Here is a 16,799-nt window from a genome sequence, read left to right as displayed (position 1 = left end):
GAAAAAAAAACTTCCTAGTTAAGAATGAATTTTTCTCCTGAATCTGGGTGAACTGCCTGCTTCAGGATATTCTGTTCAATTAGGCATAAGCATTTTTAAGGTTATCTTTGGCATATTTGAGAGTCAGGAATGAAATGTCAACTTTAAAAAACACTGGTTGTGGGTTTTTTGCATCTTATTTATTTCAATATAAATGAAATTACTTTTATTTCAATATGAATGAATTAAATAGTCCAAGTACTTTTCTGAAAGTGTACGTAATGAATGCTCTTTTATTGCAGTGTTGTGGTTATAAAATTATTTATATCTGAAAGAAGAAATATTTAAAATGCCATTTGGCATTTTAATTTTTCTTTTGAGTGTTGGTGTAGTTTAATTTTTACTGATGTTCAAATTCTCGGTTTCTTTTGCTCTTGTAAGGTGTCCTCAAAAAGAAGAAAATTAAATGTAAATGGGGGAAGAAGTTACCAAAGTTCTCTGCCTGTTGAAGTGATTTTGCAATAATGTTGAAACTGCTACTTATTATTTGCTCTGTGAATATACTGAAATATATGAACTGGTACCGTGGTGTTTGGATAACTGACATGGTAGCTTATTACTTTCCTCCCATTTATCACCCACCCTTTTTATTCCTCCCAACTGTACTCTTGTTCCTGCCACAGTCAGGGCTTACTGGACTCCTCTAATTCTCTGCAAGTGCAAGCTGCTCTTTAAACCTGCTGAAGAAGGTTGTTAGTTTTCTGCTGTTACAGTAAGTTACAGCATATAGAGAGGTGTCTGATGAGCACTGGAGGTGGAACTGCATAACTGGAAATACAGGAGAAGCAGAGAAAGGTATACAGTCTTCAGTGAAGAACTTCTCAGTGATTGTCAAGTGCTTATGGGTACCTGCCTTTCAAAGTGACTTTATTTATTTTGGAACTTTGTAAGAAACAGATGATATCTTGAAAAATGGTTTTAAAAATCTTTCAAAATGGCAGTTCAAATAGCCAAAATTGTCATATGGTGAGAGGGTATAACTAAAATGATCATGGATAATATTTTATAGTTCCTTTTCAGCTTGTTTTTTAAAGGAATTGCTGTTTTCTGAAATAGGAAATTTACTGTTTGACAGAAAGGCTGCTAAACCCCCATTTTTCAGGAACTAATTTTGGAAGTATTTTCAATGCATGCCTGATCAAGTATATGGATGTATTTTTCTGTTGGCAAGACAGCCAACCTCTAGACTTAACAAATTTTTTTCTTCTACTAAGTAAGAACAGCATTTCCAAATTTTTGAATGTTATTTGAAGATCTTGGAATTGTTTATTGCTATTAGTTATATATTGACAAAACTTTAAAGAAAATTTTTCATCTATGAAATTCAACAACTTGGAGAATGAAATGGGGTGTTTTTCACAGCTTAGTTAGACTCACTTTAAATATTAAGTGTTATTCCACTTTTATGTAAGAAATTATTTACTTTTGTGATGTAAGCAAAGAAAAAACTCCATCATTTTAGTGTAGTACATGTGGTGATTAAAAGCTGCATATGGTGAGGGCTGGCAAAACTGTGAAGTAAGGCCACATGAACAATATTGACATGAATGGTATTCACCAACTCTAAAACCACAACACAGTCTTCATCCTGCTTTCTTAAGGAGTTAAGGGCAATACATAGTCTTACTTAGCAAAGAAAGCACAAAGTTGAACAGAAAAACAAAGTGTTGAAATGTTGGATTCAGAATCTTGCACTTCATTTTTGCAGTAAAGTAACATGGTTACTTTGCAGACATGTTCTGAAGGAAATGATATAGCTAATGCTAGAAGTTATAATTTGCTTTTGTACAAGAGTAATGGATATTGAAAGTAGTATTTCAGGTGAGCTCCAAACTCAGGCACACATGCAGGGTGGTTATTTCATAGTGTTCTTGCAGAGTTCTAGCAGCATCACAGCAGATTTTGGGGTATGCATCTGATTAAGAGGTAGTGCTGCCAAATAATTGATGCTTCTTTGCTTCTTCCCAGATTTACATATTACGTGCAATTAAATTATTTTGGAAGTTACTCATATGTCAACATTACAAAAATCAGTGGTATATTCATCTTCTGGTGATAATGAGTCACAGACACTGCTAGTCACTTAGCATTGAAGAATGTTAACATTTTACCAGCAGCAAAAGCCACTAGCTTGAACTATAGAAACTTAATGAATGAGGAGAAATGGCTTTGTTAAGTAGTTAAGTAAAGCAGCAAAACTGTTGTGATTATGAAATTGGAGTTAAACTGTGCACTATTAAATCCACTTAACAGGAGTTTAATGAATGCATTTAATATAAACTTAATTGAAATGATGGGCTGTTTTGGCATTAACAGGTTTGGTAAGCAAAAAATTATCAGGAGTTACCAGCTCATTTGACAAATAAAATCAAGTTGTACAAAGGGTCATATGTTAGGGTTCTAATGTGTAAAATAAAATTCTTTCAGTTTATTTTTAGATCAGACATGTTTACTTTAATTCACACTAAACTTTTTTCTTTCCAAAGTATCTATTCACTAGGGGAAAAGTATACACCTTTATCTTGCATGTGCTAACAAGTATAAGAAAAAATTCTAGTGAACTGAAGACTGTTGATGAAAGCTAGTGAGACTGTTGGAGGAATGTGTAACAGTTTAGCTTCACCTCCACCTGCTTAAAACTACATTGTCCTGTGTTTCATAGAATTGCAAAACTCCAGTAAATCAAAATTAGATGTATATAATTTTTCCTTTAGAGATAGGATAAGAATCAAAAGTGCTGATTTTCAGGAATATATTTACAGTCTGGGTTGCCTTTACAAAGCATCTTTGTAATTCAGACAGTAAAGTGCTCTTTAACAGGTTGAGAACTGGGGAAAAACTAACAGGCTGAGAGAGCAGCTCAGTTGGCATCAAGGTGGTTTCATGTTTTCTGTCCTACAGATTTGCTCATTTTGTTATTTTAAGGAAAAAAGTAAAGTCAGATTATTGTTAAACTTTTGTACTGAGAGTGCAACAGTGAGTAAATTAGGTTATTGCTGTCAGCAATAGACTACAATTTTCATTATCCTAAACCCTGAAAAGCATATGTTCTTAGTACATTATTACTTTGCACTAATGCAGACATCTCTCCCAAATGAATTTTGTTTTCTTTTTTTTTTTTTTTTTAAATGAAGGCAGAGGGTATGGCAGCAGTGAAATACCTGCACTGGAGTAATTTAGTCTGTGGCCTCCAATGTAGTGGGATCTTCAGCATCATATAGAGTGGTTTTCTGAGATGGAAGTAGAGGTGGGCTCTGCATTTTTCAGGGAGCAATCTTTTTGCAACATATTGTTTAGAATCATTCCTGATTTTTAGGTTTGTTTTGTTTTGTTTTTGGTTTTTTTTTTTTCTCTTTTTCAGCTATACAAATTTTAAAATATTGATATCTTTCTGGTTGCTCTTTGTAAAATGGGAATGGCTCATTGTCACTGGTAGTGTGGAGATTAATTAACTTTGTCTAGTTATTTTGAGAGTCTTAATGGTTGCAAAGGTCAGAAGGGAAGATTAAGTGTAAATTGACATCCTCTCTTCTGTCCTCACCCTTATATTTTATATGGTTATTACTAGATTGAGCATCTTGTTTGATACAAGCATAATGTGTAGCTAATGCTTCTAAGAGGGCATCCTACCTAATTTTACCCTCTCTTTTGCTATTAAATCTGCTGCCTAAATTATCTTTGTTGAAATTTACTTGGTCTTTTCCATAATAAATTTCCAGTCTGATGGATTTTATAGATAGCAGTCACTTTACCTTTTCCTATTTAGATTAAAGGCATTTGTGTTCTTACTGTAAATGTACCTGTACAAAAAGATTTCATCATCTCTTGGTCTTCCTCCCCTTCTCTAGTTCTTCAGTTTACAAGTTCTTCAGAAATACTTTCCAGTGTTGCCTTCATCCATGCTGTTTATGGTAGTGCCTTTGACTTACTGTTAACTGTTAAACATGCCAAGTTGAGTTAGATGTTTCCAAAACTTTTTACAGTAAGCATGGTTTTAGTTATCTGTCTTCAGAGTTGCTTTCAAGGATATGAGTGCTTGCTGCTTAGGTATGGCTGGATCTATTACCTAGACTAACTTGGCATTTGTGTGTGTTGAAAAACATTTTGTTTAAATGAGCCCATGCCTCTGGGTATTCCAGACAACTCATCCCACTGTCACTATTTACTACTCTGGCATTTAATTTTTTTTTTTTTTTTTTCTAGTGGTATTGTCAAGTATCCTTTGTTTTGCTCAGAATTTTGTGTGAGATAAAATTGAAGTAATTCTTGCAAGTACTGTGCAAAAGAGGAGTGCAGAATGTTGAGGCATCAGGTTAATGACCTTTTGAAAGTGTCAGCTCCTAACAGATTGGATGAGACCAATAAAAGGTGTTACAGGAATTTCAAATTGCAGGCTTCCTTTCTTGCATGACTACTGGTCAAGTGATTTTTAATACTGGCCTCTTAAGAAGAGGTGGAGATAGCACAGATGTTAAGTAAATTGCTAATAGGGAAGTGGAAGTTTTCTAGTGTAAGTCAGTTCTTTTCTTGAGCACCTGGGAATGCAGTAGAAGCTAGTGGGGAGAAGTGAATATTTAGGCACATATACAAAATCCTACTTTTAGTTTAAATTGCTTATTTCCTTTTGAAATATTGACAGATGTAATATGTACTTAAAGCATTATCTTCTTGCACAATTGAGGTTGCTACTAGTGAAAATCCTAGGAAAAAAGACCTGTAGTTTCATATTATTTAATTTATTCAGCTATTGTGTACTAAGTGTCTAAAAAGTATTTACAAAATGCTGGAGATTGGAGAACAAACATGGGGAATTATTACTCTGACGTATAGCATAGCTTTTATAAGATGCTGAAAAGTGCAAAAGGCAGGAAAACACATCCTTTATAGATTCAAGAATAATGCAAATGATAATTTATTTAGAAATACAGAAATTACCTATCGTGTGGAAGCTGTTTCCTCATCGATTTTCCTTATTTTTCATTTTACACAAGTGATATTTATTGAATGTATAGTTGAATGCTGAATGTCCAATACTAATTGTCTTGCTGCCTAATAATGAACTCTCAGAAGAGGATTCAGATCTGTCATTTATTTAGCTAAATGAAAGTTTGAAAGTGTTTTTAAATGTTAAATCCGATTCTAAATTAATTTCTTTTAATTCCTAGCAAAGTGGAGTTTCTACTGGAATGAATACAAGATGGAATTGTTAATTCTCCAGCTTAATTTTATTGGCCTGGGCTGTGATTACAATTAAGAGTAGAGATTCAGAGCTATGCAAGTTTTAATGATTTTTAAGTCTGGTAAAAGTTTCTAAATTGCCAGTTAATTTTTAGTTGCTTTTTCCTTGTACCTTTAAAATACAGTATGGTGTGTCTAAAGTCTTATGCATGAATGATGTTTTCTGGGCTTTATTGGCATTGTAACAGTCTTATATGAAAACAGTGCAAAATGTGTTTTAGTAATGAATCCAAAAGAATACATACAGGCAGTGCAGGTGTATGGGTTCTCTTGTGGATGGTCTTGATTACTAAGCTGTTGCTTTTGGTTCATATGTGGAAACAAAACAGTCTTCCAGCAAAAGAAACAATGAGGGAAAGTCTGAGATCTCTTCCCGTAGGAAGAACTACAGAAAGGAAAAAAAATCATTAATCAGAAATTAGTTGAAACTACTTTTGCTTTAAGAAAAATCAGTTGTGCAGGATGTTCTTGAAAGTTTCAGAGTTGATGTGTTGTTGTATCTGTTCATCTGATATATTTTTCCTCAAAAACTGTTACTAATTAGAGTTAATTTCAGTATTTTGGTTTTTATTTCAAATTATTATATATAAAGTAATGTGCACACATGTAATTCCTTATTTTCTCACTTTTAACTGGTCTCAGCAGATGGTATGCATTAAAGATCCAGCTATTGCTGGCAGGCAGCTGAGCTTGGTTTTCTGCCACAAGTCACATGTCTTGGGGCAGGCAGCTTCACTGAAGGCTGTGTCACATGCCAGGGGCTCCACATCAACTGAATCCAGCGGTTACTTTGGAGTTGAGTAACACACCCTAATGCTAGCAGTAGTTGTTAACTGTTTTGAGAATGAACTGAACTGTTTTTTTTTCCTTCTCTAAGTTTTTTTTTTTTTTTTTTTTTTCCCAAGCATGGCAGTAGTCTAGTCTTCACTATTACTGTTCCTGTCTTAGCTGAAGATTTTAAGTGCATTAAAATATGAAATGTAATTACAAAAATGAGTTTACACTACCTATTTTTACTTGCTTGATATCTTTTTACATTGGCAAGCTGTAAAATCAGCTGAGTCACTTCATTAGAGTTTAAGGGATTAGCACTGGCAGGAGATTACTGCTGTAGCTATTTAAGAATTTTGTATCCCCATGGATATTTCTGTTCCTAAAGAGGTGGGTGTGTATGTAAAGGTTCAGAAGTGTGTCAGCATATGGAGTTAGGCTGATTATAGTGCTGTAAATTCTATAGTAATATAACTATACAGACAAATTTTCTTCGCTTCTTTTTGACATCAAGATGATTATGATATTTACAAAATGTTTTTAGATCAATTATATTTTTTGCCGAGAAAGAATGCATATTAAATAATTTTTGTATTATGCTCTTTACAATCTAATAACTCATTTTAGCACTGAAAGTGTGAATATATTTATTTAAAAATAAATCATACAGAATCAGCACTTTTTAATGTGGTTTACTTCTTGATGTCAGTACAGGAAACAGAATGCTCTAGTACCCTAATCTTAATACTATAGATGGGAAATATTGCTAAGGAGTATTACCTCTTTTGGACAAACCTATTTTTCAGCAAGATCTTTGAAACATAGTGAGTGGAAAACTTGGAAGATAGTAATAACAGCAGCTCTTCTGGAAGTACAGGAATGAAGTTGTGTGGACAGTGAGAGCTACAAGACTTAAAGTAATTAGCAAGAGCTCTAGTGTGGGTTGTAGAGTAACCTCATTATCTTGAAGTCGGTCTTTCACTAAGGAGTAACACAGAGTGACCTCATTAATTCACTAAGTAGTCTCTAATCACTCTTCTAAAGTACACATTTGAAGTACTTTAGGAAGTGCCCAATGTGATATTAATAAAGCTCCCTAAATAGAAAACTGAACTTCTTGCTATTATTTTCTGATTTGAAAGAATAAACACTATTAAAGAATAGATTTTTCTGTATTAAAGAAAACTCACCACTATCTCTTCGCTTGTTTCACTGCATGTAGGTCATTGTGGACAGTGTTTTCTCACCTACAACTACAGGAATTTTTCTGTCACAGTTTCTTTCTTTTTAAATATATATATTATTTTTAGTTAATATATAGTCTGGATAGAAACAACATGTAGACCTGGTTTTGATACTGGGATGAAATTAGAAATTTTGCACTTAGCTCTTTTTTTTCCTTGGTAGGTGTTGATGCTAGCAGTAATGGCAAGTTTACTGGTGTATTTTTCTCTTGGAAATCAAAAGCTTCATTTGTCAGTAGATGGAAGTGTACTAAAAGCAGACCATTGGTTGCTGTCCTGTCACAACAGTTCATTCAGTGCTGTAGCTCTGACCTCAGTTTGTCTTCTGTCCCAGGAAATTTTGACAGCCTTGTTTTTCCCATGTAGACTGTTTTCTAAAGGTGGGTCCAATGTTCAGCCTTTGTCTGTTTTATGGACACTCCTGGAATGCTTTGATTTACTACATTTCAAACTACGTTTTAGCTCTGAGCATAGCCTTTGTTGGAACAGCAGTAAGGTCTATATTACTGAAGTGCCTAATCTTCCTCAGCCAAAATTTGAAGCACTTTTAGGTCCTTTTGATCTGTTTTGGCCTGCCTAAGAAAGCCAGTAAGGATTTACCTTGAATTGTGTAATAGTGATGCATGCATAACATGATGTGTCTGATTCACTCTTTGGTTCCTGCTGGTGTTGACTGTATTTGCTTACTTGGTGCTTCACTAAAAAGAGAGGCTGGTCCTGAGAAGGTGCTGGGCTTGGCCTGTTTGCTAGAATTACTTCCACTTAAGCACAGGATTTCCCTTCTCTCTGCTGCCTTTGCTTATGCTTTAGTGCCTTTGCTTGGGATTGGATTGAGTGAAGACTCAAGGGCTACTCTGGAAACCCATTTTCACAATTTTGAGGCATAAAGACCGACCACTGAATGAGGGCAGCACTTTCCCTCTCTTTTTATTGGTCAGATGTTGCACAGAGGAATCCCCAGTGGAGCTGCCTGAACATAAGGGAGAGGTGTACTTTGGACATTTGCTGTATGGCTCTGATGGTGTTGCACCCCATCCCATTATAGGGCTGGTGTTCCCACCTACCCCTTTTAGTTTTTTCTCTGGAATTACTCATACAGGAACATTATTCTCCCTGAGACAATGCAGAGCTGAGGCTTATAGTTTCAACCACAGGAGACCCATGTATCATTTCTTTGTGCAAATTTGGGGATTAAAGGGTGGTCAGTATAAAGCTGATCAGTGTCCTTTTGTTTGTATGCAGTTACTGATAGAAAAGTTAGCTACAGCATGAAGACTGAAGTCCTTCAAAATGACAGCTAGGCAATTTTGCTCTGTAATTGTTTAGCCACCTGTTTGAGAAGATCATGGCTGGAGAACTAGGGATGTGTCCATATATCCTTGCCTGCTATCAGAGGCTGAACTATTGATCTAGACTGTGTGTGAATGACAGAACTTGTACTTCTGGTCTCTTGTTTTCAGGGACTTTACACTGATAAGGCCTGAGGGAACTTCAACAAGCCAAAAGAATCTGAATTTATCTGTTTGGTCTGTGTGTGCTTGTGGGTGTAATCTGCATATCTCCAGAGGAGACTCCACAACCATTCTGGTTGTAATTGCCAAGTCGGTCTCCATGACTCCATAGAAAGTCATTGCAATCTGAAGTTACTGAAAAAGGAAACATTGAACCCATCTGTAAAGGTAGAAAGGAGGACCCTGGAAACTACCACCCAGTCAGCCTCACCTGTGTGCCTGGGCAGGTCATGGAACAGATCCTTCTGGAAGCTGGGAGGTGATTTGGGAGAGTCAGCATGGCTTCACCCAGGGCAAGCCCTGCCTCACTAAACCTGTGGCCTTCTGTGATGGGGTGACTGTCACTACTCAGGGGAAGGGCTACAGCTGTCATTTACCTGGACTTCTCTGAAGCCTTTGACAGGCTTCATCATTCTCTATAAATTGGAGAGAGAAGTGTTTGCTGGGTGGATTAGAAATTGGTTGAATGGTCGCATGCAAAGGGTAGTGGTCAATAGCTCAGAGTCTTGATGGACATCAGTGACAAGTGGTATTCCTCAGCAATCTGTTTTGGGACCAGTGTTATTTAATATCTCCACTAATGTCATAGACCAAGAGATTGATTGCACCCTCAGCAAGTTTGCAGATGGCACCATGCTGAGTTGTGTGGCTGACACACCTGACATACCTCCAGGGGAATGGACAAGGTTGAGAAGTGGGCACATGGGATTCTCATGAGTTTTAACAAGACCAAGTGCTGGTGCTGCACTTGGATTGGGGCAAACCTTGGTATCAGCACAGGCTGGGGATAGACAGAGGGAGAGCAGCCCTTGCCAGGAGGACTTGGGGGTGCTGCTGGCTGAGAGACTGGGCATGACCCAGCCATGGGCACTGCCAGCCCAGAGAGCCAAGTGTGCCCTGGGCTGCATCCAGAGCAGCGTGGGCAGCAGGGCAGGGAGGGGATTCTGCCCCTCTGCTCTGCTCTGAGACCCACCTGCAGGGCTGCATCAGCTCTGGGGTGCCAGCACAGGAACAACAGGGACCTGCTGGAGGGACTCCAGATTAGGGCCATGAAGATTAGAGGGATAGAGCATCTCTCCTATGAGGAAAGGCTGAGAAAATTGAGATTGTTCAGCCTGCAGAAAAGAAGGCTTTGGACTGACCTAATTATGGGCTTCCAATAGCTGAAGGGAACCTAAAAGAAAGCTAGAGAGGGAGTTTTTACAAGAGCATGTAGTGACAGGACAGGTGGGTTACTCTAGTGGGTTGATCTTGGCTGGATGCTAGGCACCCACCAAAGCCACTCTATTGTTCCCTTTTGCAACTGGACAGGAGGGCAAGAACATAATGAAGGGTTCATGGTTGAGATAAGGTGTAGGAGAGAGATCACTCACTAAATACTGTCATAGGAAAACCAAAGTTGAACTGGGGATATTAACTGAATTTATTGCTAACAGTATCAAAGCAGACTATGAGAAGGAAAATCAATCTTAAAACCACATTTTTCCCTACACTTTCTTCTTTCCCGATCTCTACTTCCTCCCCCACCAGTAGTGCAGGGAGATGGAAAGTGGGGTTTACAGTCAGTTCATCACTCCCTGTTCCTGCTGCTGCTCAGGGAGAAGAGTCCTTCCCCTGCTCCAGTGTGGGGTTCCTCCCATAGATGACAGTCCTCCAGGAACTTCTCCAATGTGAGCTCATCCCATGGGCAATAATTCTCCACAAACTGCTGCAGTGTGGGTCACTCTTCCATGGGGTGCAGTCCTTTAGGTACAGCCTGCTCCAGCATGGGTTTCCCCTGGGTTTGCAACCTTCTCTTGGGCATCCACCTGCTCCAGTTTGGGTCTCCTCCATGGGCTGCAGATGGATCCCTTTGGTCCTCCACGGGCTGCAGGGGAATCTCAGCTCCAGCACTTCCTGCCCCTTCTCCACCTTGGTGTCTGCAGTTGTTCCTCTCACGTATTCTCACCCCCTTCTTCTCTGGCCACAATTACATCTGTGCAATGACTTTTTTTTTTTTTTTTCTTTTTCTTAAATATGTTATCACAGAAGTGTTTCCACCATTCCTGGTTGACTCAGTCTTGGTGAGCAGCAGGGCCATCCTGGAGCCACCTGGCATTGGCTCTGCAGGACATGGTGGAAGCTTATGGCAACTTCTCATAGAAGCCACCCTTGTAGCTCCCTCTGCTACCAAAAGCTGGTCACACAAACCAGAGAAGCTTTGGATGCTCCATCCTTGGAAGCGTTCAAGGCAAGGTTGGGTGGAGTTGTGAGCAACCTGGTCTAGTGAAAGGTGTCCATGCCCATGGTGGGAGGGCTGGAACTGAATGGTCTTTAAGGTCTCTTTTAACTCAGGCCATTCTGTGATGAAGCCTGTTTTTCTTATGGGAAGACTGGAAATCATTCCTCTTAGTCAGAAGGCAAATGTACTGACATCAAGTGGAGATTGTTCTGTACCTGCTGATTGAAAAGGTGGCATCTGATTAGTGTAGCTAGAGGTTCTGGCAGAAAGGTTAAAAACCTCTCAATCCCTAAGTTTGTGCTAGAGAGCTGTGCTTTTATTGGGACAGCATTGCTGATACAGTGCACTGGAATTGTGTGCTGGCAAAGAATTCAGTATAAGTGTTATACTCTTAGTAACTTAGTGTTTTCTGTGTCTGCTGGGTAATTGACTCTGGTGGTTTGGTGTTTTAAGGACAGGTATTTAATTTTTTAAAATTTCTTTTTAAAATTTCTTAAAAAAATACAGCCAAGTTCCTTTTGTGTTGTGTTTCTTTATAAGCTGTTAAATCATATAAAAAAGGTCAGTTTTAGATTTGCTAAGTATGACTTTTAACTTTCTGCAGCTGTGTGGCCATCTAAGAAAAATTTTATACTACTCTCGCTAGTATTAAAATAGACAGTGGAGCTCCCTACCTTCCATTTGCTAATACGTATGTTGGTCTGGTTTGTTTGGGGCTTTTTAAGATTTTATTGGATTTTTTTTCTTGCAATATAGTTAGAGGAACATTGTTCCCAGCAGTGTTTAAGTGATCTGCCTTGTGTTGCATAAAATTCAGTATAAAAGGTCCAACAGCAAAATCCTTGAATACATTGTCCACTTTAAATTTTACATACTGAAATGCTTCTTGTGTCAGCACATGATGGTCATCTAATAATGAGTACAGATTTCAGACCTTTCTTTCTCCCAGTGGATAATGTCTAAAATGCAAAGTTTTTGTATAAACCTTCTTAATGGTGTAGAGTTAAATAACTTGGTGTAGAGTTAAATAAATGGTGTAGAGTTAAAAACTTCCAGTATAGGCTGGATAGGCCAGTATAAGTTTTACATGTGTGATTAAGCTTTATTGAAGTTTACTTATTAATTTGTAGTTTTGTTAGGTAATTTTATTTGTCAGGCAGCATTATTAGTTATTTCATAAAGCATGGTAAGATCTTGAAGGAAACTATTAGCATTTTGCTTACCAAGGATTTAGTGTCTCTGTGTGAGTCATTGCATGCCAGATGGGATACTGAATGACCTCTGAGTCTTCAGAATGATTCATCAACAAGTACTTCACCTGTCTTCCAGACTAAAAAACATGTTGTTATTCTTTCTTTTTTGGATTTTGAAAAGTTTTAGGCCATCTTTTGAAAGCCAGAACCCTACTTGAACAAAAAGTTGCCATGTTTGCTTCCTGTAGATTTAGTCTGGTCTGTTACATCTAAGGTTGAGCTGTGTGTCCACTATTTTGACTACTGTCACAGCATATATCCCCTTCACTTAATTCCACACCATCACCTTGGAAGTCTTTTACCAGTCTGGTGGCCCATCATAATGTTAAGTTATGCTAAATATGCTGCTGGAAGATAAATTGACTAAAATATAGCTTCATGTCTTAGAACTTTTGATCCCAATCAGTCTTATCTACAGCTGTTCTAATAATGAAAAGTATTATTTCAGTTTATATTTTGTAATGTCAGAGGAATAGGAGGACCATTGCAACTTGCTTTTTTGTTTTGAAGTTTTGGGGATGTTCTTCACCATTCTTGCATATGAAAATGAGGCTAGTAATAAAGAGGAGAGTCAGAGGCTGAGACATGGAGGCAGAGAGAAAATGCAATAGATGCAAACTACCTTAATTAAATATATTCTCAATGTGATTAAGGGGAAAAAATGAGGCAGGGGATAGGGGAGGAGACTGGAATAGGATGAAAAGACAAGGAAAATAACAAAAAATAACAAAATCAAATTGTGTTTTAAACCCAAAATCTTTAGTTTTTGTATGTAAAATTTCATGATTAAGTAGCTAGCAATCATCATGAACCTTGAAGCACTCTTAAGAAAACATGCATTCTGTTTGGTGATATGAGGTCAATTCCTAGAAAAAAAAATTCCCAAAAGATAAACTTTTCCCCTGTATGATGGCAACATTTCAGGAGTATCTTTTTCTGCTGGCTTTTTATGCAGCATCTTTTCAGATTACCTATTTGAATTTTCATGTGTGCATGAGACACAGTGTTCTAAATGAACGTTCTGAACCAACTGTGAATTAGTTGAGCAAATTATGTGTGCATGGAAAGCGTCAACATGGAAGTGTATAAAATTGCTTAATGTAGAGAAGTGTGCACAACACAGTAGTAATGTGTTGTGGTTTTTTTCCCCTGCAGATGCCCTCCTCGAACTTTTTTGCCAGCACTGTGCAAAATTTTTCTTGATGAAAGTGCTCCAGACAACGTACTGGAAGTAACAGCTCGTGCCATAACGTATTACCTGGATGTCTCGGCTGAATGCACCCGTAGGATTGTGGGAGTGGACGGAGCTATCAAAGCACTTTGTAATCGTTTAGTCGTTGTTGAACTTAACAACAGAACCAGCAGAGATTTGGCTGAGCAATGTGTGAAGGTTAGTACACTTAAGAGCCTCTTGTTTTTAAGAAGGAGTTGGATAATTTGCAATTTTCAAAGAGCATCCTCATATTCCAATTCTATTCTTTTTAATTAAAATGTGATGCAAAAGCATAAACTATGATAAAAGTGTACATGCTGACACTGCTGCTTATCCTTACTGTCAGTCTAGTGCTCTTCACAGCTTGATCTTCTAAAAAAAGTATAGAAAAGGAAATAAAAAATATTAGAAGAAATTTCATGTTTTTCTTATATGGCTAGAATGCCAATAGATTGCCAAGGGCTATTTTTATGAAACCAAAGAAAAGAATTGCTCCAGATAAATTAACTGGTGTAAAAAAATTGTCTGCTGCCTCTTCAATAGCACTAGGTCTAGCTTCACTATGCCCTTGTGAAGTTTTTAGAGATATTTAGAAGACCCTTACAATCTCTCATTTAAGGCATAACTCATGGCCATGTGGTAACACATAGTTGGAGTTCTTGATTTCCATGGCAGCAGAATTTATGCATGTATTTCCTATTTGCTATTTCCAATTGACTCAGAAGTGCTTCACTGGGGTAACGATGCTCTTACAAGTTTCCACACTCTCAGTTGTGTATTTCTCCCAGTATGAGAGATTATTACCTGTCTTCATGAGCACCTATCATGACTCACCTTTGAGGGATGTTCTTATATTGGCTCCCATATTTTTGAAGAACGCTGTGACTACTAACTAGTAGAGTACTGGAGACTTTGGCCCCTTCTGGGTGTTGAGGAAGAGAGGGGTTTTTCTTTTTTCCTGTTATTTCATTTTCTTAAGAATTCTGTAGATGGATATAAGTATCTGAATGTGGATGTAAATAACTGACTTTTTGTGTGTGCTTCATTCAAATTAAATTTCTTTTTGGCACAGGTGTTAGAATTAATCTGTACCCGTGAGTCAGGAGCTGTGTTTGAAGCTGGAGGATTGAACTGTGTTCTGACATTCATTCGTGACAGTGGACACCTTGTTCATAAAGATACTTTGCATTCAGCTATGGCTGTGGTATCCAGACTCTGTGGCAAAATGGAGCCTCAAGATTCTTCGTTAGAAATCTGTGTGGAATCACTGTCTAGTTTATTAAAACATGAAGACCATCAGGTAATGTGATAGTTGGCTCAATGTGCTGTGAATTTAACTTTCACTTTGTTTAATAAAGGAATGTAGGTAACTTTATACAGCCTCCCTAATGGTATATTTACATAAAAGTTGTTACATTTGGATATTACAATAGTTTCCTTTATAGTTGTAGTAGTAAGAGAATAAAAACACTGCTTAGTGTTTGGCTCCAAGTGCTGGTGTTTGAATATACTCTTATTTAGCCTCTGAAAACTGTATTGAAAAATATCCTGTAACTTTTTTCAGTGCATTGTGAGGCAGTTTCTGAAGTATTTATTGTTCTATGACTGTTCCTCAATCACTGTAAGTTTGAGTATAAGCAAGAGACAAAAATTAATTTGTTTTGTGATTCTTTTGCCAAACTAAGAGAAGCAATGAAACCCCCCATAGTCAATGCTAAAGTATTGCACTGGAAGCCAGGTCAAATGGTACTAGCAGAAATGCTGCTCCACTTCTTTACTGCAGTTTTAATGAAATAAAATAGTTTTAATGAAATGAAATAGTCCTTGTCAAATCTAGAGAATGAATCCAGAGGAATTATCTTTCTACCAGTGGAATCTCGTGTATGTCATACTAATGCTCTGGAATATCCACTTAGTCAAATTCTTGCTGTAGCCTGGCCAGGCTTCTTGTCTGTACTCAGAACTGAGTCCCATTTCACTCTGACCTCTGTCCTCATTCCTCTACATGCACAGATCCAGCCTCCAGTGTGGTTCATTAAGCACAGCATATTTGGGAATCTAAATCTCCCTGTGAGATAATTTTTTTTTAATTTTTTTTAGACCTTAAGCATTTTCAGGGGGCTGTCATATGCTAGTTATTTTAGAATAAGCTATCATGTTTTTTAGCCATTAAATAATTTTATTAGTAACTAATCTTCTGAGGCAAGGTAATCTTGAAATTCAAACCATTAAATTTCCCAATTTATAAGGTGGTGGAGAAAAGCAGTTGCTGGGGCTGTTGGAGATGTGAATGAGAGTTCAAATTAACTTAATTGTTCAGCAGTTAAGATTAAAGATAAGCATGCTTAAGATGGGACCCAGATGATAGAAAATAAATCCGTACTAGTATCCTTGAGAAATAGGTTATGCATGAAACAAGCCTCAGGATTACAGTGGATGTTGGATGTGTATTATGGATTTGTCCAGTAATGTCTCTTTTCAACTTTGTTGCTGCCTACCTTGTCTTTTTACACTGTTGGGTTTGATTACTTGTTACGTGGGCTGCCAGTTAGTAACACCACTTGATGGATAAGTTCAGACCAGGTGAATGTGGCCCCAAGAGCAGTCCATCTATAATTTTGGGGTTTTACCTTTGTGTTACACTTGCAATTTGGGAAAAGAAATGTAAATACTTTCCAAGTACTCTTTTGCTTTGTAAACTGTAAACTGCTGTTGATGCAGTGTGTTAAACAAGTGAACTTTCTTGTGTATTTCTGACAGCTGCTGAGGTAAAGATCTATGGAGTACTAGCAAATTACATAAAGATTGGCATAATTATTTCTGTGTTGTCAAAGAACTGGAGCAAGATGCCAGAGGACACAAACAGTGACCACTACACATTTAAGAAAAAAATCTGGTGCAAAAGACTACTGATAATGCAGAATGTTTGGCATGTACAGACCATATCAGAAGTCTGCAAACTTGTTGGATAATTAAGATTTTTGTCTTCATGAAGTCTGGCTAATACTGTAATCTTGTTCTGTGTGTTGATGAGTAACTGTCTTGAAGTCCTTGATCTGTTATAGCAAACGGTTGTTTTGAAAATGGACTGCTGAGTTGACATTTTAGGGAGTAAGAACTGTAGTGATTCAGAGTTTGGTTAGACAATAGGTATTGTGGGGGTTTTTCTACTATTTCTTGACATCAGTCTGGTTTGCTGCTGTCTTTAAAGGCAAATGTGCCTGAAGCAAGTTATCTCAACAGGCCAGTGCAAACCTCCTGATCTGAAAGACTGTGATACACATTTAGTGTATAGGTAGAGAGACATTA

General features: G+C 37.5%; 1 protein-coding gene across 12 annotated transcripts in view; it reads left to right on the top strand.

Moving 5' to 3' along the window:
• Window positions 1-16,799, top strand: part of HECTD1 (HECT domain E3 ubiquitin protein ligase 1) — a 60,000-nt gene that overhangs the window by 3,656 nt on the left and 39,545 nt on the right. For all 12 annotated transcript variants that reach the window (XM_079309707.1, XM_079309706.1, XM_079309714.1 and 9 more), the window contains exons 3-4: window positions 13,433-13,667; window positions 14,563-14,790. In XM_079309707.1, coding sequence (XP_079165833.1) covers window positions 13,433-13,667; window positions 14,563-14,790 — 463 coding nt within the window. The remainder of the gene's footprint in view (window positions 1-13,432; window positions 13,668-14,562; window positions 14,791-16,799) is intronic.

The sequence above is a fragment of the Erithacus rubecula genome (genome assembly GCF_903797595.1).
Source record: "Erithacus rubecula genome assembly, chromosome: 6".
Lineage (NCBI taxonomy): Eukaryota > Metazoa > Chordata > Aves > Passeriformes > Muscicapidae > Erithacus > Erithacus rubecula.
Note: the sequence above shows the minus strand (reverse complement) of the source record. Positions and strands in the feature narration are given on the sequence as shown.